The sequence below is a fragment of the Balaenoptera acutorostrata genome, chromosome 18 (genome assembly GCF_949987535.1).
Source record: "Balaenoptera acutorostrata chromosome 18, mBalAcu1.1, whole genome shotgun sequence".
Taxonomy (NCBI): Eukaryota; Metazoa; Chordata; class Mammalia; order Artiodactyla; family Balaenopteridae; genus Balaenoptera; species Balaenoptera acutorostrata.
Genome location: NC_080081.1, coordinates 29,158,216 through 29,181,147, shown reverse-complemented (window position 1 = coordinate 29,181,147; position 22,932 = coordinate 29,158,216). Strand labels below are relative to the sequence as shown.

Genomic DNA, 22,932 nt, shown 5'->3' with positions numbered 1-22,932 from the left:
TGCAATGTGCTATAAATATCAATAAGTCCATCTTGTTCAATGTATCATTTAAAGCTTGTGTTTCCTTATTTATTTTCATTTTGGATGATCTGTCCATTGGTGAAAGTGGGGTGTTAAAGTCCCCTACTATGATTGTGTTACTGTCAATTTCCCCTTTTATGGCTGTTAGCATTTGCCTTTTGTATTGAGGTACTCCTATGTTGGGTGCATAAATATTTACAATTGTTATATCTTCCTCTTGGATTGATCCCTTGATCATTATGTAGTGTCCTTCTTTGTCTCTTGTAATAGTATAGTCTTTATTTTAAAGTTTTTTTGTCTGATATGAGAATTGCTACTCCAGCTTTCTTTTAATTTCCACTTGCATGGAATATCTATTTCCATCCCCTCACTTTCAGTCTGTATGTGTCCCTAGGTCTGAAGTGGGTGTCTGGTAAACAGCATATATATGGGTCTTGTTTTTGCATCCATTCAGCCAGTCTATGTCTTTTGGTTGGAGCATTTATTCCATTTACCTTTAAAGCAATTATCAATATGTATGTTCCTATTACCATTTTCTTAATTGTTTTGGGTTTGTTATTTTAGGTCTTTTCCTTCTCTTGTGTTTCCTGCCTAGAAAAGTTCCTTTAGTATTTGTTGTAAAGCTGGCTTGGTGGTGCTCAATTCTCTTAGCTTTTGCTTGTCTGTAAAGGTTTTAATTTCTCCATTGAATCTGAATGAGATCCTTGCTGGCTAGAGTAATCTTGTTTGTAAGTTTTTCCCTTTCATCACTTTTTTTTTCAACCCTTCTGGGTTGCAGAGTTTCTGCTGAAAGATCAGCTGTTTACCTTATGTGGACTCCCTTGTATGTTATTTGTTGTTTTTCCCTTGCTGCGTTCAATATTTTTTCTTTGTATTTAATTTTTGATAATTTGATTAATATGTGCCTTGGTGTTTTTCTCCTTGGACTTATCCTGTATGGAACTCTCTGCTCTTCCTGGACTTATTGACTACTTCCTTGCCGATATTATGGAAGTTTTCAACTATAATCTCTTCAAATATTTTCTCAGTCCTTTCTTTTTCTCTTCTTCTTCTGGGACCCCTATAATTCGAATATCGGTGCATTTAATGTTGTCCCAGAGGTCTTTGAGGCTGTCCTCAATTCTTTTCATTCTTTTTTCTTTATTCTGCTCTGCAGTAGTTATTTCCACTATTTTATCTTCCAGGTCACTTATCCGTTCCTCTGCCCCAGTTATTCTTCAATTGATTCCTTCCAGAGAATTTTTAATTTCATTTATTGTGTTCTTCCTCATTGTTTGTTTGTACTTTAGTTCTTCTAGGTCCTTGTTAAATGTTTCTTGTTTTTTCTCCCTCTATTTCCAAGATTTTGGATCATCTTTACTATCATTACTCTGAATTCTTTTTCAGGTAGACTGCCTATTTCCTCTTCATTAGTTTGGTCTGGTGGGTTTTTACCTTGCTCCTTCATCTGCTGTGTATTTCTCTGTCTTCTCATTTTGCTTAACTTACTGTGTTTGGGGTCTCCTTTTCACAGGCTGCAGGTTCTTAGTTCCCGTTGTTTTTGGTGTCTGCCCCCAGTGGGTAAGGTTGGTTCAGTGGGTTGTGTAGGATTCCTGCCTGTGTTCTGGTGGATGAGGCTAGATCTTGTCTTTCTGGTGGGCAGGACTGTGTCCGGTGGTGTGTTTTGTGGTGTCTGTGAACTTAGTGTGACTTTAGGCAGCCTCTCTGCTAATGGGTGGGGTTATTTTCCTGTCTTGCTAGTTGTTTGGCATGGGGCGTCCAGCACTGATTGTTGAGTGGAGCTGGGTCTTAGTATTGAGACGGAGAGCTCTGGGAGAGCTCTCACTGATTGATATTACGTGGGGCCAGGAGGTCTCTGGTGGACCAGTGTCCTGAACTCGGCTCTCCCACCTCGGCGACTCAGGCCTGACACCCGGCTGGAGCACCAAGACCCTGTCAGCCACACAGCTCAGAAGAAAAGGGAGAAAAAAAAAAAGGAAGAAAGAAAAAAATGAAAGAAAGAAAATAATTAAAATTAAAAAAATATTTATTTATTAAAATAAAAAAAATTAAGAAGTAATTAAAAATAAGAAAAGAAATGAGCAACCAAACCAATAAAGAATTCCACCAATGATAACAAGCACTAAAAACTATCCTAAAAAAAAAAAATAGGACAGATAGAACCCTAGGACAAGTGGTAAAAGAAAACCTATACAGACAAAATCATACAAAGAAGCATGCATATACACACTCACAAAAAGAGAAAAAGGAAAAAAATATATATATATAAAATAAAGGAAGAGAGTAACCAAATCAATAAACAAACCTACCAATTATAATAAGCTCTTAATACTAAACTAAGGTAAATATAAAACCAGAAAAAAATTAGATGCAGAAAGCAAACCCCAAGCCTACAGTTGCTCCCAAAGTCCATTGCCTCAATTTGGGGATGATTCGTTGTCTATTCAAGTACTCCACAGATGCAGGGTACATCAAGTTGATTGTGGAGATATAATCCGCTGCTCCTGAGGCTGCTGGGAGAGATTTCCCTTTCTCGTCTTTGTTTGCACAGCTCCTGGGGTTCAGCTTTGGATTTGGCCCCGTCTCTGCATGTAGATCGCCTGAGGGCGTCTGTTCTTCACTCAGACAGGATAGCATTAAAGTAGCAGCTGATTCGGGGGCTCTGGCTCACTCAGGCGGGGGGAGGGAGGGGTACGGAGTGTGGGGCGAGCCTGTGGCAGCAGAGACCAGCATGACGTTGCACCAGCCTGAGGTGCACCGTGTGTTCTCCTGGGGAAGTTGTCCCTGGATCACGGGACCCTGGCAGTGGAGGGCTGCACAGGCTCCCAGGAGGGGAGGTGTGGATAGTGACCTGTGCTTGCACACAGGCTTCTTGGTGGCGGCAGCAGCAGCCTTAGCGTTTCATGCCCGTCTCTGGGGTCCGCGCTGATAGACGCGGCTTGCGCCCGTCTCTGGAGCTCGTTTAGGCGGTGCTCTGAATCCCCTCTCCTCGTGTACCCCAAAACAATGGTCTCTTGCCTCTTAGGCAGTTCCAGACTTTTTCCCGGACTCCCTCCCGGCTAGCTGTGGCTCACTAGCCCCCTTCAGGCTGTGTTCACGAAGCCAACCCCAGTCCTCTCCCTGCGATCCGATCTCCGAAGCCTGAGCCTCAGCTCCCAGCCCCCGCCCACCCTGGAGGATGAGCAGACAAGCCTCTCGGGCTGGTGAATGCGCGTCGGCACTGATCCTCTGTGCGGGAATCTCTCCGCTTTGCCCTCCACACCCCTGTTGCTGCGCTCTCCTCCATGGCTCCGAAGCTTCCTGCCCCCCAACCCACACCCTGTCTCCACAGGAGCTTCCTAGTGTGTGGAAACTTTTCCTCCTTCAGCTCCCTCCCAGAGGTGCAGGTCCCATCCCTATTCTTTTGTCTCTTTTTTCTTTTTTCTTTTGCCCTACCCAGGTACGTGGGGAGTTTCTTGCCTTTTGGGGAGTCTGAGGTCTTCTGCCAGTGTTCAGTAGGTGTTCTGTAGGAGTTGTTCTACATGTAGATGTATTTTTGATGTATATGTGGGGAGGAAGGTGATCTCCATATCTTACTCCTCCGCCATCTTGAAGGTCCCCCCTGGAATCATTTTTGATTCTTTCATGTCTTGACCCCTTTGTGTAGTATTAGGCACATATGGATTAAATGTCTAAAATGCCCTGCACACCCCCATGCCCTCACCCCAGTTCAAACCCTCATTGGTTCCATCACAGGTTATCAGAATAGGTATCCAGATTGACTTACACTCCTCGCCTCTCCCCCCAGTAGACCATTACTACCCAGCACTGCCAGCGTTTTCTTTCTATGATTCTGCTGGAAAAATCACTCCACCTGGCTCCCCATTGCCTGTTCAATTACATATAACCTCATTCAATGCCTTTGTTAACCTGTCTCCAACCTAATATTCCTTAGCAATTTCTGACTTCACCCTTACATTTATCCTGCATGCAGTATCAAATTTAATCACTTCCTTTCTGTAGTTTCCAGAGCCTCTGCCTTTGTTTATACCATTCCAGCCACATGGTGGCCTTTTCCAACCTCAAGGCCACCATATCCATCCATCCAAGTCCTACCCATCTTTCAAGATCCAGATCACATACCACCTCCTCTGTGAAGTCTTCTCTGAGTGATCCAGTGAGATGTGACTTCTGCCTCTCTAAGCTATTAGAGCCCCATTACTCATATTATATAACAACTAATCATATTTGGTATAGTTTCATGGTATTCATGTAAATGTCTCATCTTTGTTACCTCTTTAATCTCTTAGAGCAGATATTTTGTCTTACCATCTGTCATCTGCAAAGTCTGACACAATGTTTTGTGCAAAGTAGAAGTGTTTATGTAGTAGATAATGGTAAAACAATGATGAGCAGTGAGAAAACCTTGAGTATAAACATTCCATAGTTTAAATCCTGGGCCTACAAAATTTTTCCTTGTTTAATGGAATTTAGCAGTGCTAAGAATGTTATTAAGGATTGCAGTCTCAGTCAAAGAACTGAAGAGAAGAAACAGAAGTGACACTTAGCTCTTTGCTGCAAACTCATGGACAAAGTAGTAGCTCTAGATCCAGACAGAGATAGTCGAAAGTATCCTGAATGTCTTCATTTCTTTGTTGTCTAAGTGCCTAGATCTCTAATTTTATTGACTTATTTTTGTTTGAGGTAATATTTTATTTTTAATAGGGATTGGACAGTTTTTTGGACTGGATAGTTTTTTGGTGGGTGTTTAAGGGAGAGATAGGTGAGCGATGCTGAAGGGCACTTATGGTTTGGCGCAAGTCAAACAAAAACAGTGAGAGCTGCAGTTAGTTTAACTTTCCTGTCCCCTCTCCCTCACCAGGATGCACGAATTCCACAGCCAGATACGTTCTTCATGGGGAGAAGCTGTTGCTTTGACGTGGGCCAGGGGAAATGTCTTTTGCATCGATAGCTGAGAATCGTTACTGTGGACTGTCTAGAGGGATGAGATATAGCTTTATTTATCTTAGTTACTTCGTAATACTCCTTTGAAAAATGAACTCTTACTCTTATCTGACTAAGAGCATTTAATTTATTGTAAATGCAATGGTGAAATTTAATATCCAAATCTTAACATCAATTTAAGGCCATTTTGAAAGCTCAACTCCTTTGTTCAGAATGCAGCCCCCATTTCACTTAATTTCCCACAGAGTGTCTTCTCATGATTTATGTTAATTTTCTCGTGGAAGCCCAAATCCTGATCTCATCATTGTGACTCACCAGTCAGAAAGGTCTAGGGCTAAAATTTACAGAGTTTTCTCTTTCCCTTGGGGACATGGAACAGATTTGTAGCCTCAGTGTTGGAAGGTAGAATTTCAAATAAGAAATGACAACGCAGCATTGTGTCAGGGCACTGGGTAGTGTTTGTCCCACACAAGGATAGAACATTAATCCATTTTTTGTCAGGGTCAGCAACTTTCATATTTCTATATTTATTCTCAGCCTTCAATTCTTCCATTGAATATGCAATATTACTTGAAACGATTCATCTCTGTGATGGCTGTTGATTGAATGAGTTTTTCAGATCCCTGAGAGAACTGTTCCAGTAGTTATTCTAGTGATCTGCTATGCCAGGCATCTTCTAAGCACATTAGTGACTCAACGACCATAGCTCTCTAAGGCTGAGCCAGAGTCTTGGTGCCTCTAAATTCAGTTTAAAAAATAAATATAATGCGCATTTTAAATGAAAAAATTAATATTGACTGGAAACTGTTTACTATAATTGCCAAAATTAATTGAGAGTTTATGACATGCCAGGTATAATCCTAATCACTTTCTATTCATTAACTTATTGGTTCTTTTCTGAGGTAGGTACAATTAATATTCTTATTTTATAGATGAAAAAAATTGAGGGAGCAAGAGGTTAGGTAACTCACCCAGAGTCACCAACTAATAAGTGGTGAATCCCTGACAAGAATCCAGGTATCCCTGACTTGGGAACCTGAATGTCTAACTACCAAGTTACTTGGCCTCATGGCCTCCTGGTCAACACCAGTGATGACTTGAGAAGAAAGAGGAACATTGAGGAAGTGTGGAAAATATGTGAGGCTAGAGCAGGAAGAAGGGAAAACCAAGACTTGTGAACTGGAAAACTGGGTGGGAAAGGCAAGAGAAATGGGGGTGAAGTGAGTGGATAGAAGGGGTGAAGTGGGTGGATAGAAGGGTTGAGGAGAGGATATGCTGTGAGGAGCAAACAGGAATGAAAAACCACTGCAGCTGCCTTCCTTGGGGAGAGCGCTGAGCTCCTGTGGTTCTAAGGAATATTCCAGAACCCAGGGGGTTAGCTTAAACAAGTAGCTCCTGAAGAAGCAGTCAGTAGAGTCTTTACAGTTCTCAAGTCTGGAAACAGGAGAGCAAGTGTAGCTGAACTGGAATAAGGGAGAGTAGAATTCAAGAAAGAAGCCAGGCTTACTGATAAACGAGTGTTTTCCAATAGCTGCTTTGTGCAAGTACATTATGCAAAGATAGAATCTATAATTAGTCAACGTACCTGTATTTGTTGATTCAAGTAAAACCTGTATTAAGCATCTACTGTGTGAAAAACCCCATGTTAGACACTGAAGAGGATCCAATATAAAATACATTTCGAAATTTTAAGTGGTGTGTGTGTGTGTTTGTGTCTCTATGTACACTAGTATAGGTAGAAGCAAGGACATTAACATGAGACAAGTGTATGATTACTATATTACGAAGTATAGCAATGTAGGTACCATAAAGGAGATACAAAAATCCAAAACGCTGTAAGGCTTCCAAAAATGTAGGGGACTCTATTCAGTTAAAGGACTGGGAAAGATTTCTTGGCGAAAGGGGTGTTTGAGGAGAGCTTTGAAAGATAGAGAGGATTTTCGTGGCTGATAAATGTGGGACATACGGTGAACTTCAGAGAACTCAGAAATAGTTGTTTTAAGCTGAATCTGCCCCAGGATTTTACTAATGTAAGATATTCTTTTCTCTCCCCAAAGTGAAGAATTAGATAATCTCATCGAAATGAACAAAAGCTTGAATAGATAAGATTTTAAAACATCTCTTTTTTCACTTTATCACTGAATTTGCTTTGTTATTTGAGCATGAGGACCCATATACTGGGCTAGTCAAAAGTGTCCTACAAATCTTGAATAAAAAGCTTGCAGAAATCGTTTCATCATTATTATAAATGGTTATTACAATTTAAAGACACTAATGTTGAAGTGTCTTCGATTTTCACACACCAGTGTTTAGTAAGGCAGTTATAAAAATAACCACATTTCTCTTCCTGAAATACTCATATATTAGTATGTAAACAGTTTGGTTTGGTCACTGAATGCTTTTAGTTGAACCACTACAAAAACCACTCATTTTCTTAGTTAACATTATCTCCTTATTATGAGTCATTTGTAATTGCATAACTTAAAGATCATATTAATTGAGGTTTGTGTTAGAGGTCTGTGCAATTTTAGTTCTCTCTCTGTTACTTGGCACACTAACATACAAAACGGGCAGGGACCAAAGTGAAGAAGAAACAAAGCAAATGTCAGTTTTCTTACCTATAAAGAGAGGTGTCATTAGATTAAGAATCAGACTTCACAGCCTACTGGGACCAGGCAGGGATAGATGAGTGAAGGGAGCTGGCTCTGTAATGTAGAGGGAGCACCCTGTCCGGGAGAGCCCAACTGTTTCTCAGCTCCAGCTGATGTTGCCACGTGAGAATTTGAGCCTAAAGTTGCAGGACACTTTCAGGAGATCCTGAAACTCCAGGTGTCTACATATCATGGCCAGCTTTGTAAATATTGGCCCACATAAAAAATAAAAACACTCCATGAACCCAAACAACACATCCATGAACCTATTACAGCTTGTAGATCCCCAGTCTGTATCTTGTCTTTTCTTTTCTTTAAGGTCCACTGCAATTTAAATTTTGAGTCTAGGAAGATACCTGTTTGGAATAAAGTGATTTCAAGAATTGTAGCTCATCTTTCCTAACCAGCTTTTTTTCCTGTCTTATATGTAAACTGATCTATGTTTTTATGAGTTAGGTATCCATTATTAGCACTGATGAGCCATTTTGTTCAATACATTTAAAGAAATCAGGGTATTGATGGTCTCTTTAGAGCAAATCTTAAGGCAGAGCCAACAGAGAAAATGTAAGTGCATCTGTCTCTAACCTGAAAATATTATCTCCCAGATTGCTTGTTTTATTCTTTCAGACATTATTAGCTGGAAGGGAGTTATGTCCTCTGGCATAAAAATGTACTAGCAGATGGGGCAGTGCACTCAGTATTGTACATTTAGTTCAGACATGATTGCCCAGAAGGATTTCTGCTGCTCTATTCAGTAAGAGTAAATGAGCAATTCATGAAAAATTTTTACTGTATCTGACCTTTCAAGATACCACACAATTTTATTTCAATATGCAGTCTTTTATTTGAATTTCTTTGTGTTTTATAGACCCAAAAGCCTTGAAAATCTCCTCGTTGTGAATACCCGGACAGACAAAGATGGAAAAGGGTAAGGTTTGATTTAGACTCATACAGGCTTCTTTGATTGAGTCCTAAACTGTATGCCATTTCCTGGGGGAGACCCCCTGTTCAAGACAAAAGTCAGACAGGCTGGTGGAATAGGCACTTGATCAGGGTCAGGAGATGGGTGGGTGTCTTGGTACTGGCTCTGCCACCGACATCAATCTGGGTGACCCTGGACAAGTGGCTTAACCTCTGGAGACCTCTGTTTCCTCAGTCCATAAAATGAAGGGTATGATCTAGATGGTCTCTAACTTCCCTTTTACATGAGAAAGTGAAAGAAATCAAACTGACCATTACAAGTGGTGAACAGTAGGCTGGTTTATGAACTAAATATGTTCACTATAGGACATTTTGATGCTGGGAGCATAGCTCCTCACCACTGAAGTCTTTCTAAGGGAGTAAGGCATTTTTCAGTTGCAATCTTGATTGAGTCACTTCATATGTATATCACTCAGATACACTTGTAAACATTTCAAGGTCAAAAGCCATGCTTTTATTTATTTTGTATCATAAAAAAGATTAATTAATGATCAGTAACTATTAATTTAAAGAGCATTTAAAGAAGTTAACTTATAGTTCTAGACTGGCACTGATATACTAGAAAATGAATTACTACTGACATTATTTTTCATGTTGAAAGAAATCAAACTTTTGACAGTTTCATTAAAGAAAATCCCAGAACAATCAAGAATGACAAAGGATAAAGATTTCTGAGGTCTCTACTGCTTTTTCTCCAGATTGGCTGTTTACCTTGTATTCAGTGTGTCATTACATTTGCCTTTTCCTAACATGATGATTATTTCTATTGTCCTGGTTATCTTTAAAAACCATTGATCTGCGCCAAGCTGTGCACAGATGGGTATTCTAGCATTCCAAGTCAAACTCGGTGGTATGCCTTCTTAACCCTCTCTGATGTAGAAAACAACAAAGTCTATATAACAAAAAGTGTGGGCAATCACAAACTCCATTCAGACACTGAACACTTATTAACAACATATTACTATAATGTGAATGTGCAAACATTATTACAGGTGATTTTTTTTCCAAGTGGGGAACAGATGAAGTGGGAAAGCAGTCAGTTCTCTGTAAGTGGTTGTATGAGTTTTACAGGAAAAGATGAGATTTCATATTTTTTAAGAAATGAACTTTGGAAAATGAAATTAAACATCCTCTAAAAGGAATCAGTAGCAGAATAACTGGGGCAGAGGAACAGATAAGTGACCTGGAAGATAAAATAGTGGAAATAACTACCACAGAGCAGAATAAAGAAAAAAGAATGAAAAGAATTCAGGAGAGTCTCAGAGACCTCTGGGACAACATTAAATGCACCAACTTTCAAATTATAGGGATCCCAGAAGAAGAAAAAAAGAGAGGGACTGAGAAAATATTTAAAGACATTATAGTTGAAAACTTCCCTAATATGGGAAAGGAAATAGTCAGTCAAATCCAGGAAGCACAGAGAGTCCCATACAGGATAAATCCAAAGAGAAACATGCCAAGACACATACTAATCAAACTATTAAAAATTAAATACAAAAAAAAATATTAAAAGCAGCAAGGGAAAAACAACAAATAACATACAAGGGAATCCCCATAAGGTTAACAGCTGATCTTTCAGCAGAAACTCTGCAAGCCAGAAGGGATTGGCAGGACATATTTAAAGTGATGAAAGGGAAAAACCTACAAACAAGATTACTCTACCCAGCAAGGATCTCATTCAGATTCAATGGAGAAATTCAAACCTTCACAGACAAGCAAAAGCTAAGAGAATTCAGCACTGCCAAACCAGCTTTACAACAAATGCTAAAGGAACTTCTCTAGGCAGAAAACATAAGAGAAGGGAAAGACCTATAATAACAAACCCAAAACAATTAAGAAAATGGTAATAGGAACATACATACTGATAATTACCTAAAATGTAATGGATTAAATGCTCCAACCAAAAGACATAGACTGGCTGAATGGATACAAAAACGAGACCCGTATGTATGCTGTCTACAAGAGACCCACTTAAGACCTAGGGACACATACAGACCAAAGTGAGGGAATGAAAATGATGCTCCATCAAAATGGAAATCAAAAGAAAGTTGGAGTAGCAATTCTCATAGCAGGCAAAATAGACTTTAAAATAAAGACTATTACAAGAGACAAAGAAGGACACTACATAATGATCAAGGGATCAATCCAAGAAGAAGATATAACAATCGTAAATATTTATGCACCCAACATAGGAGCACCAAAATACATAAGGCAAATGCTAACAACCATAAAAGGGGAAATCAACAGTAACACAATCATAGTAGGGGACTTAACACCCCACTTTCACCAATGGACAGCTCATCCAAAATGAAAGTAAATAAGGAAACACAAGCTTTAAATGATGCAGTAAACAAGATGGACTTAATTGATATTTATAGAACATTCCATCCAAAAACAACAGAATACACTTTCTTCTCAAGTGCTCATGGAACATTCTCCAGGACAGATCAAGCCTTGGTAAATTTTAAAAAACTGAAATCGTATCAAGTATCTTTTCTGACAACAACGCTATGAGACAAGATATCAATTACAGGGAAAAAACTGTAAAAAATACAAACATATGGAGGCTAAACAATACACTACTTAATAACCAAGAGATCACTGAAGAAATCAAAGAGGAAATTTAAAAAATACCTAGAAACAAATGACAATAAAAAAATGATGACCCAAAACCTATGGGATGCAGCAAAAGCAGTTGTAAGAGGGAAGTTTATAGCAATACAATCCTACCTCAGGAAACAAGAAACATCTCAAATAAACAACCTAACCTTACACCTAAAGCAATTAGAGAAAGAAGACCAAAAGAAAACCCAAAGTTAGCAGATGGAAGGAAATCATAAAGATCAGACGAGAAATAAATGAAAAACAAATGAAGGAAACGATGGCAAAGATCAATAAAACTAAAAGCTGGTTCTTTGAGAAGATAAACAAAATTGATAAAACATTAGCCAGACTCATCAAGAAAAAGAGGGAGAAGACTCAAATCAATAGAATTAGAAATGAAAAAGGAGAAGTTACAACAGACACTGCAGAAATACAAAGGATCATGAGAGATTACTACAAGCACCTATGTGCCAATAAAATGGACAACCTGGAAGAAATCAACAAATTCTTAGAAAAACACAACCTTCCAAGACTGAACCAAGAGGTAATAGAAAATATAAACAGACCAATCACAGCACTGAAATTGAGACTGTGATTAAAAATCTTCCAACAAACAAAAGCCTAGGACCAGATGGCTTCACAGGCAAATTCTATCAAACATTTACAGAAGAGCTAACACTTATCCTTCTCAAGCTCTTCCAAAATATAGCAGAGGGAGGGACATTCCCAAACTGATTCTACAAGGCCACCATCACCCTGATACCAAAACCAAAGATGTCACAAAAAAAGAAAACTACAGGCCAATATCACTGATGAACATGGATGCAAAAATCCTCAACAAAATACTAGCAAACAGATTCCAACAGCATATTAAAAGGATCATACACCATGAGCAAGTGGAGTTTATCCAAGGAATGGAAGGATTCTTCAACATACGCAAATCAATCAATGTGATAAACCATATTAACAAATTGAAGGAGAAAAGCCATATGATCATCTCAATAGATGCAGAGAAAGCTTTTGACAAAATTCAACACCGTTTATGATAAAAACCCTCCAGAAAGTAGGCATAGAGGGAACTTACCTCAACATAATAAAGGCCATATATGACAAACCCACAGCCAACATTGTTCTCAATGGTAAAAATCTGAAACCATTTCCAGTAAGATCAGGAACAAGACAAGGTTGCCCACTCTCACCACTGTTATTCAACATAGTTTTGGAAGTTTTAGCCACAGCAATCAGAGAAGAAAAAGAAATAAAAAGAATCCAAACAGGAAAAGAAGAAGTAAAACTGTCACTGTTTGCAGATGACATGATACTTTAGATAGAGAATCCTAAAGATGCTACCAGAAAAAATACAGGAGCTAATCAATGAATTTGGTAAAGTAGCAGAATACAGAATTAATGCACAGAAATCTCTTTCATTCCTATACACTAATGATGAAAAATCTGAAAGAGAAATTAAGGAAACACTCCCATTTACCATTGCAACAAAAAGAATAAAATACCTGGGAATAAACCTACCTAAGGAGACAAAAGACCTGTATGTAGAAAACTGTATGACACTGATGAAAGAAATTAAAGATGATACAAACAGATGGAGAGATATACCATGTTCTTGGATTAGAAGTATCAACATTGTGAAAATGACTATACTACCCAAAGCAATCTAAAGCTTCAATGCAATCCCTATCAAACTACCAATGGCATTTTTCACAGAACTAGAACAAAAAATTTCACAATGTGTATGGAAACACAAAAGACCCCGAATAGCCAAAGCAATCTTGAGAAAGAAAAATGGAGCTGGAGGAATCAGGCTCCCTGACTTCAGACTATACTGCAAAGTTACAGTAATGAAGACAGTATAGTACTGGCACAAAAACAGAAATATAGATCAATGGAACAGAATAGAAGGCCCAGAGATAAACCCATGCACATATGGTCACCTTATCCTTGATAAAGGAGGCAAGAGTATGCAATGGAGAAAAGACAGCCTCTTCAATAAGTGGTGCTGGGAAAACTGGACAGCTACATGTAAAAGAATGAAATTAGAACACTCCCTAACACCGTACACAAAAATAAACTCGAAATGGATTAAAGACCTAAATTTAAGGCCAGACACTATCAAACTCTCAGAGGAAAACATAGGCAGAACACTCTATGACATAAATCACAACAAGATCCTTTTTGACCCACCTCCTAGAGGAATGGAAATAAAAACAAAAATAAACAAATGGGACTTAATATAACTTAAAAGCTTTTGCAAAGCAAAGGAAACCATAAACAAGATGAAAAGACAACCCTCAGAATGGGAGAACATATTTGCAAACGAAGCAACTGACAAAGGATTAATCTCCAAAATATACAAGCAACTCATGCAGCTCAATATCAAGAAAACAAACAACCCAATCCAAAAATGGGCAGAAGACCTGAATGAACATTTCTCCAAAGAAGATATACAGATTGCCAACAAACAATGAAAGGATGCTCAACATCATTAATCATTAGAGAAATGCAAGTCAAAACTACAATGAGGTATCACCTCACACCGGTCAGAATGGGCATCATCACAAAATCTACAAACAATAAATGCTGGAGAGGGTGTGGAGAAAAAGGAACCCTCTTGCACTGTTGGTGAGAATGTAAGTTGATACAGCCACTATGGAGAACAGTATGGAGTTTCCTTTAAAAACTAAAAATAGAACTACCATATGACCCAGCAATCCCACTACTGGGCATATACCTTGAGAAAACCATAATTCAAAAAGAGACATGTACTACAGTATTCATTGCAGCTTTATTTACAGTAGCTAGGACATGGAAACAACCTAAGTGTCCATCATCAGATGAATGGATAAAGAAGATGTGGCACATATATACAATGGAATATTACTCGGCCGTAAAAAGAAACGAAACTGAGTTATTTGTAGTGAGGTGGATGGACCTAGAGACTGTCATACAGAGTGAAGTAAGTCAGAAAGAGAAAAATAAATATCGTATGCTAACACATATATATGGAATCTAAAAAAAAACCAAAAAATGATTCTGAAGAACCTAGGGACAGGGCAGGAATAAAGACGCAGACGTAGAGAATGGACTTGAGGACACGGGGAGGGGGAAGGGTAAGGTGGGACAAAGTGAGAGAGTGGCATGGATTTATATATACTACCAAATGCAAAATAGATAGCTAGTGGGATGCAGACACATTACACAGGGAGATTAGCTCTGTGCTTTGTGACCACCTAGAGGGGTGGGATAGGTAGGGTGGGAGGGAGATGCAAGAGGGAGGAGATATGGGGATATATGTATATGTATAGGTTTCACTTTGTTACAAAGCAGAAACTAACACACCATTGTAAAGCATTTATACTCCAATAAAGATGTTAAAAATAATTTTAATTAATTAATTAAAAGATAAATAAATAAATGAAGTTTGGAAAGTTCCATACAAGTGGTGGAAATTAGGAAAAGTGGGTGAACACAAGTCAATCGTGTGGGCTAGGAAGGAGGAGAAAAGAGAAGGGGTTTGTAAGCTGGTATAACTTGATAGCAGCTGGGCTTTGATGCAGAAAGGATGGGTCTCTTTGGTGTGGTAGGGAGAGCCCACAGTTTCTTTTCCTTCTTCCCTGCCTGTCTCCCTTCCTTCTTCCTTACACAGAAAAACCCTCAAATGTCAGCGGTCTTATCACAGTGAAAAACAGAGACAGATGAAAATGGCATTGAACAACTGGGGGATTTAGAGAGATTAGCTTTCATATTCCCTAATTGTTTTAAGCTATTGGCGTGTGAAAGTTTTATTGGTTGTGGTCAACTCATATAAAGTACTGGGGTCATCAAAGAGTTATTTCTACCTTTCCCAGGTTACTTTTTATTAAAAATGACTTGTCTAAATCTTCAAAATGTTTAGATTTAAAATGTTGATCATCTGATTTCCACCCTTGATGTGAATGCTTTTCATGTTTAAGGAAGACAATATCTCAACACATATATTAAAGTTAGTTTCTCACCAACCCACTCTCAAAGAATAATGAAAGCAAAAGCTGAGATGTGGGGGGAACTTTTACGTTTAAATTGATTTAATCATAACTGAGTAATGGTTGGGTCCTCACTGTAGGATAGTTAGCATATCAGCATTTGGCATGAGAAGAGCCACTTGAATTAAATATTTCGAAAGACTTCTGATGTTTCAGGTACTGATAACGTCTTACTGCTGTTGTGAAAAATCTACTGTTGAATCTCTCTCTCTCTTTCTCTCGCCGTTGCTGTGCTCTCCCTGCCCCCTCCAATGTTATAAAGAAACCAAGGCCTTGGAAGTCTTATTAAAGTTAATCAAAGGACTGACAAAAACGAGAAAGGGAAAGTAAAGCTCCTAACATAATGGGGCTCTCTTTTTTCACGTTAGATTTTTACACCTTGTTGGAAATGGGAGTGTTATGCTTTCCTCTGTCACAGTTGAACTGTTGCACTTTGGGGCCTATCAGAGATAGTAGGCAAAGAATATGATGAATCCTGTTTCCATAAGACCACATGCTTGAGTTGCACTGAAGTAAGTGCAGGAAAACTTACTGCATAATCTCTTATTCTATATTTTCTTAAATAATTTAAAAATGAGACAAATTTTCTATTTAAATTAAGAAATAGAAAGGACAAAATTGCAAAGTGAGAGGTGTGTTGGCGAAGATTTTTTAAACTAATTTAAACCAAGTACTACTGTGGAAATTAAAAAAGATAAGCTAAGGGATAATTATATTGAAGTTTCTCTGGTCAGTTGGCCCTGGAAACATCTGACATCCTTTCAGGGACATTCTTATTTATATGGTTTTCAGAAAAAATTGAATGCAAGTTAATTGACATAAGGTCTCCATGTTTTTTCCAAAGAATCCAAGATCTCAAAATGGTTATCAAAGCAAATGCTAGGACAGATCAGACTAGCAGAGGGTGAGAACTGCTTTGATGTTTCTAAATCTTGCTTATTTTCTACTGGGTTAATTGTGTGATCTTCTCAGTATACTGAAGGGGGTCACATCTTTGAGTTTGGCTTCTCTCTTCTGTGTCTGAACTCTACTGCCCTGAGCTTTACTTTGGCGAGTCTATCTAAATTTAAATTTACCTGGAGCCCAATAGAATCCTAGAGATTAACTTAACTATATTATTGATAGGTAACTTTCATAACAAAAATGAATTTAATACCAGTATAATAATCTTCTCCAAAAGCTTGAATTAATCATCAATAATATGGAATGTGTATATAAAAAAATACTGTGGGAATACTTTGAAACTGATCTAAATTTTTTTTAAGAGGTGAAGACCTTGATAATGTTATCAAAGTGAATCCCAAAGAAAGTGAAAACACCACTGGGTAAGACTGATTAGTATCTTTAAATCTGATTTCTGTAAGTGACAATAAGATAAAATGATTTGGCATTTTAACTTTAGAAATATGTTTTACTGGCATGGAATTGGATAATAATGATAGGCCACATGACCTTTCCTCCTTGCTCCCAATAAAATTGCTTATTTTTGAAGAATTGCCCCATTGTTTAATAGTAAATTGCCTTTTCTCCCAGATTTTGATTTGGTTTTAGGGGTGAGTTACTGAATTGAATTTGTTTGCATCTAAAGAAAGCACAATCTTGACAATATTTTTAAAGTGGATCTCCAAAATGACAGAGATAGCCAAGAGTGAGTCTTGACTAAAACTACTGAAAATCAACTTCTTTGAGGATGGTGGTCTCAGAAGGGAGCCCAGGGGAGGGGCTGGGCAGATACACACACTGGGAGGAAGAACACCCCACCACTTCTCTTCTTCAGGGCTATGTTGACAAGGCAGCAGTACTCAATCACAATACCTCTGCCATCCTCTACTGCCCCCTTTGGTTTCGGGCTATGCCCCTTTTGGTATTACTCAGTGCATTTTATGGAGGTGACATGTGTCTCCCCAAGAAGTGTCATTAATTTTCCTACCATGTAAGGTATTTTTTCTTGCTCTTATAATTCACCATAATCTAATTATATTTTAAAAGGTGGAATGGTTACGTTTATATGAAGACATATTTTTAAAATTATTTTTCATATTGTTAAACTATTATCACCTTTTATATTTTATTATTATTTAAAAACAGAATAGGCAATTATATCTGATTTGTTAGATGGAAATTTACATTCTATCTGGATCCAGCATAGAACTTTATCTAACTCAACATTACTTCAGTGCCACCCATCTGGGGTGTTCTAACAAGATGTATCTGAGGACAAAGCTGATTTTGTTAAATAACAAGTTTCACATATACTTATGCATTTTGAGAACAAAACAAAAACATCATATGTTTCTTGTTGGTAAATTAGGAAACTTAAATGGTCTTCAGTTCAAGATGTAAGAGAAGAATTTTCATTTGCATTTAGAGCTTTAAAAATTACATTGATAGAGAACGTGTATACTTACCACTTCTTAATTTTGCCAATCATTGTTCACTTGATTAGTGTTTTATTTTAATGACATTCATTAAAACTCATTTCCTTATTCAAAGGAAACAAGACCTCGATGGGCTTATTAAAGTGAATCCTGAAACAAATAAAAATATCAAGAGGTAAGTAATTTAAAGCTTTTTATTTCTCCTTTGGTATTTATAAACACATTGGAATTCTGAGTGCTTGCATTCAGGAGAGCAAATTGAAATTCAAACCGAACTGAACTCTTTTTTTCCGAATACATCATATTAAGCAATTCTATATGAGTGATACACAGAATTTTATTTGCATTTTATTCTCAGGTGACATTTGCTATAAGGTAGATTTTGAGAAATTAAATGGGAATTTGACTACCCTTCTCTACTATTTATTTCTTTGTGTGTAAGTGTATGTGTGTGTGTGTGTGTGTGTCTGTATGTGTATGTGCATGTGTCAATAGTGTGTTACATATAAATGTGTGTATATATTAGTGTATATGTATAAGTGTGTTGGTAAAAGTGTATGTGTGCGTATTAATCAGGGTTCTCCAGAGAAACAGAACAATAGAATATATATAGAGAGAGAGAGAAAGAGAGATTTATTATAAGGAATTGGCACCTGCCCTTCTGAATTGGCACATGGCCGTTAGGGACGGCCATCTGCTTTACTCAGTCTACAGATTCAGATGTTAGTCTCATCCCAAAACACACTCACAGACACACCTGGAATAATATTTGACCAAATATCTGGGCACTCTGTGGCCCAGTCAAACTGACACATGAAATTAACCATCACAATGCATATATATATATATAAATATATGTGTGTATGTATAAGTAGTGTGTGTGTATGTGTATGTATGCATAAATAGCATATATAAACAAGTGTATGTGGGACTGTAAGTAGTGTGTGTGGATGTGTTTATGTACAAACTGTGTGTGTACATGTGTACTATGTTTGTGTGTAGTGTGGGTATGTGTATATAGTGCAGTGTATGTTTAAAGATGAAGAGCTTAACAAAGTGTACCTTGTAAACGAATTACCCTACCCATGAATTGTCAAGTAAATCTGGAAAGCTTATGTCCTCTTGCTTTTTTTTTTTTTTTTTTAAAAACAGATGGAACATATCTGAAACTGAGCTTGTTGGCGTGTTGCTGAAAAGTATACCAAATAATTCCATGTGGTTTCTTTTGAACTCCTTTCCATTCCATTCACTCAGTACATATTATTATGCGTTGATTCTAAAATGTGTCACTGATGCCTGCAGGCCCTGTCAGCAGAGCCTGGCTGGCTGAAAGCTGGTGCGTGCTGTCAGGCCGTCCTGTTCTCAGCAGCACAGTGTGATTGCAGGCCCAGTGACCCTATGAGTTGCAGACGTGTACAATTTTGCATCGACAGACTGAGAAGAAAGCACTGACTTCCTTGGCTACCTGGGTATTTCAGGGAGGTAACTTGAGGTTGGGAGCAGGGAGTCTAAAGGACCTGGGTTCAAATTCTGGCTCTGTCACTTGCTAGCTGTGTCCCCATGCTTCAGTTTACTCACCTACAAAATAAGGATCATAATACTGTCATGCCTGGCACATAGTAGATATGAATAGTTTTAGCAATAATAAAGATTCACATGAATTATGTTTTCTTAATAATTTAGATACTGTTCAAATATTTAATTTACTTTGACTCTCCAAGAAAAATTCATGTTTTTCCTTTCTAATTTTTATTAAAAAGAGTATTTCAAATCATCACCTATTGTTTTTCATAGGTTGGGGTGTGTGTGTGTGTGTGCCTATGTGTACACATGTGTATACACACATGCAGATGTGTGCAATCGTGTGTATGCTTGTGTGTGCATTCATGTGTGTATGCCTACATGTGTGAGTGCATACGGGTGTGTGTCTGTGCAAACAAGTGAAAATGTGTGTTTGATGGCGTACTTGTGTACACATGCTTGTGTGTGCCTAAATATATGTGTAAGTATATCCGTGTGCTTTTGTGTGTATATGAGTACCTATGTTCGTGGTTGTGTATGTGTGTGCTTCCTGGGACCTTTTAGGGACAATAGTGATCTTTTTTTTTTTCCTTTACCAAGCATTATTAAATTCTGTAGATCTCTTAAAAGTAAAATAAGATCATCTCCCTCCCTTATTAAAAACTTTCAATGTTCTCTTATTTCAGGTAGAATAAAGTTCTAAACTTTAGCGATGGCCTTTCACATGTTCAGTAAAGTCCAGCCAAACTGATCTTTTTTCTATTCCAGGCTCACTTCTGCCTTAACACTTCTGTGTATGCTATTCCCACTTTGGGAAGCTCTATTCCCATACTGTCACCTTCTCAAAGAGATCGTTTCTGAGCATTGAATATAATTAAGTCACCACCCCCTCCTTCAACCCCAGCATTGCAGGCACCAGACACTCTTTTTTACTTTCTTCATAGCATATATTATTATCTGGAAATGTGGCATTCATTTATACATTTGATTGCATATTGCCTGCCTCTCATCAAGTTAGAATGGAAGCTTCTTGAGGGCTAAGCCCATCTGTATTGTCCCATAACTTGGGGCCCATAGTAGGCCTTCCATAACTATTTGTGGATTGAAAGAATGCATAAATATTGAAGACATATACACTATGAGGCATTGCTTCCCACAGTTGAGCTCAAAATATTATTTTACATTACTACATTAAATAGCACACTCTTCTTTTTTGACTATATGAACTTTAAAATTTAGGGAACCTTATACTGATATGTGCTCTATTTAATATATTTAAAGAGATCAAGGTCTTGACAACACAACCAACACAAATATTACAAGGTTGGAGTTGCAGTGCTTAATGTTGTGGGGTTTCTTTTTGAGTACTCAAATCTAGAAACAGAATCCTGGGAATTTTTTTCTCAGTCACTGGCATTCAAATTCCACATATTTCATTCAGGCAACAAAGGGTTAAAAAAATCAGCAAAGGGTATTGGGGTAGAATGGTTGTCTCTTTCAGGGTTAATAGTTTCATTATTTGCATGAAAAAGGATCAAATTTTTTATTGCTGCTTTTAACAGGGATGTACACATTCTCAGACATCTGCATACAAGTAAAAACTTGAGTCAACGTCTAGCTGCTTCCAAATATCTATACCTTTGATGTTGCATTGACGCAACCTCAGAGATTTCATGATCGATCTTAGCAGGGCCACAGGGCATGGGGATCCAGGGTGTAAAAGTGCCTTCTGTGGACGTTCTTTACCCATGTGGTATCCTCTGTAGATCAGAGGCACTTTGGCTGGCACTGCGAATGTGGAAAACACATGTAGAAAAGCAATAGGAAAAGCAAAATTCCATTAAAATCAGAAGCAGATATACTAAAGGGTAATCATAAATTACTGACGTGTTTTCACTGACTACGCGGAGTTTTATATTATAGTAAATATAGCTTACATTTCAGAACTTTATAGAGTTTAATCTTCCTATTGTTTGTTGCCAACACAACTAGTCAAAATTTGTAGTTTTAACACACAGTTATAAGTACCAGCAGCAGATACCAGATTTGTATATCATGGACTTTAACAAATTGGTATACTTATCTAAATCCAGTGTTTAAATAGAAAATCTGCTAATGAATGTCAATTTTACAAAATATGTGTTCTCCAAAGTTCCCACAGCATGTTGGAAGTTGATGGGTAGAGTTGTGTCTTGTGGAATGTTCCATGAAATGTGTATACAGACTATTACAAAATATGTTTAGTGCACCTGGAAAAGGCTAAGAGCATAGCATTCAATGAATCAAAATAGAGTCCTAGTTCAGTATTTGCTAGTGGCCCTAATGGCTCCAAGATTAAAATATTCTCACTGAGTCTCAATGTGTTTCAGAGAGATATAAATCCCTACATACTTCTGCGTACCTTTAACAATCTTCAACTCTTTGGCATGATTTCAGTGAGTGTTTATACTGTCCCTGAGTTTTAATGAATAGTTTTATCAACTTGGTTCTAGTCTATCATTAACCTCATCATGTTTTCTATGCTTTAAAGGGGCCAGTGCCTTGACAATCTCATCAAAGTGACCCCTGAAGTAAACAGAAGTAACCCAGGGTGAGGATTATATCGTATCTTTCTTCCTTCCCATCAATTTGTGCATCAAATTCTGCATCAATTTGTGGCTCTCATTAGAGAAGCTATGCTGAAAAATCTGTGGAGTCAGAAAGTCTGAGCTCCATTACTTACTGGCTGGGTGCCTTGGAGCAAGTCCCTCGAACACTGAGCTGAGGCTTCTTTAGTTATAAAATGAGGATCGTAATGTCTGTTCCATCTTTGTCATTTGATTATTAAGGATCAAGTGCAATAATGGATATAAAATCCCTTTAAAGCAAAAAGGCACTACAAATGAAAATTATTAACAAAATATAGTTTAATTATAGCTATAGCATTATGTAGAATACTGAAAGGGGCTGGCCAGGCGAGAGTTTTTGGCAAATAGTTCCAGAATTGATCTTTTTAACTCAATCTTGCCCTAATTTTATGGTTTTATTTTGATTGTAAATGGGAAACTGAGCTAGTATACCAATGATTTGTATGGAGGTCAAAATTTTTACTCTTTTAAATGAAGGGCATAGACTGGTATTGATTTCTCTCAAAACCTAATCGCAAAATTCATCTTGAGCACATATATCCTTCAAAGTACTTAGTTGACTTAATTCCGTTTTTACTTATTATGTTTTTGTTTGCTTTTTTGTTTAAAGTTCCAAAGACCTCAGTAACCTCATCAAAGTGAACCCAAGAACAGGAAAAAGTGTGCAAGTGCAAGATTGAATACGCCCCTCTTTTTTTGTTTCACATTAACCAATGCTTAAAAACATTATTAAATCATCATTTCAGCAGACTGACACTGCTATAGTATCAATGTATCAATGGTAGTTCAAGAAAAACCATGGAACCCCCATGATCTTTTATGTAAAATGTTTAAGATTTTGGTCAAATGATTTCTAATATAATGCAGGTGCCTTGATGCATTAGGTGCACAGTTGTTTTTTCAGGATGGATGGGATACTTTCATTTGTTGATTTATTTTTCTTAAGCAGAGGGATGGCACAGGAGAGAGGAAAGAGAATCAGACCAGAGCCCAGAGATGGGGGTCTGGGCCTGGCTGTATCCTCACTAGCAGTGTGAAATGGGCATGGCCACACTCCCTGTTTGGACTTCAGTTTTTTCATCCTCACAGTGAGGAAATTGGACCAGATGCTCCCTGATCACTTCCAATGTCAATTCAGTTATTAAGTTCCAGTAAGATGGTTGTTGTT

At 37.8% G+C, this 22,932-nt stretch overlaps 1 protein-coding gene across 23 annotated transcripts in view; it reads left to right on the top strand.

The window, feature by feature from the left end:
* SCEL (sciellin) overlaps positions 1-22,932 on the top strand; it is a 177,518-nt gene that overhangs the window by 113,765 nt on the left and 40,821 nt on the right. For 18 of the 23 annotated variants that reach the window (XR_009005864.1, XM_057532540.1, XM_057532552.1 and 15 more), the window contains 4 exons: positions 8,485-8,544; positions 16,504-16,563; positions 17,732-17,791; positions 21,668-21,727. Coding sequence is in view for 22 of the 23 variants with exons in the window: in XM_057532540.1 (XP_057388523.1) it covers positions 8,485-8,544; positions 16,504-16,563; positions 17,732-17,791; positions 21,668-21,727 (240 nt within the window). In the remaining variant the exon portion in view is untranslated. The remainder of the gene's footprint in view (positions 1-8,484; positions 8,545-16,503; positions 16,564-17,731; positions 17,792-21,667; positions 21,728-22,932) is intronic. The other 5 variants (XM_057532560.1, XM_057532547.1, XM_057532557.1 and 2 more) reach the window with 1 other exon arrangement.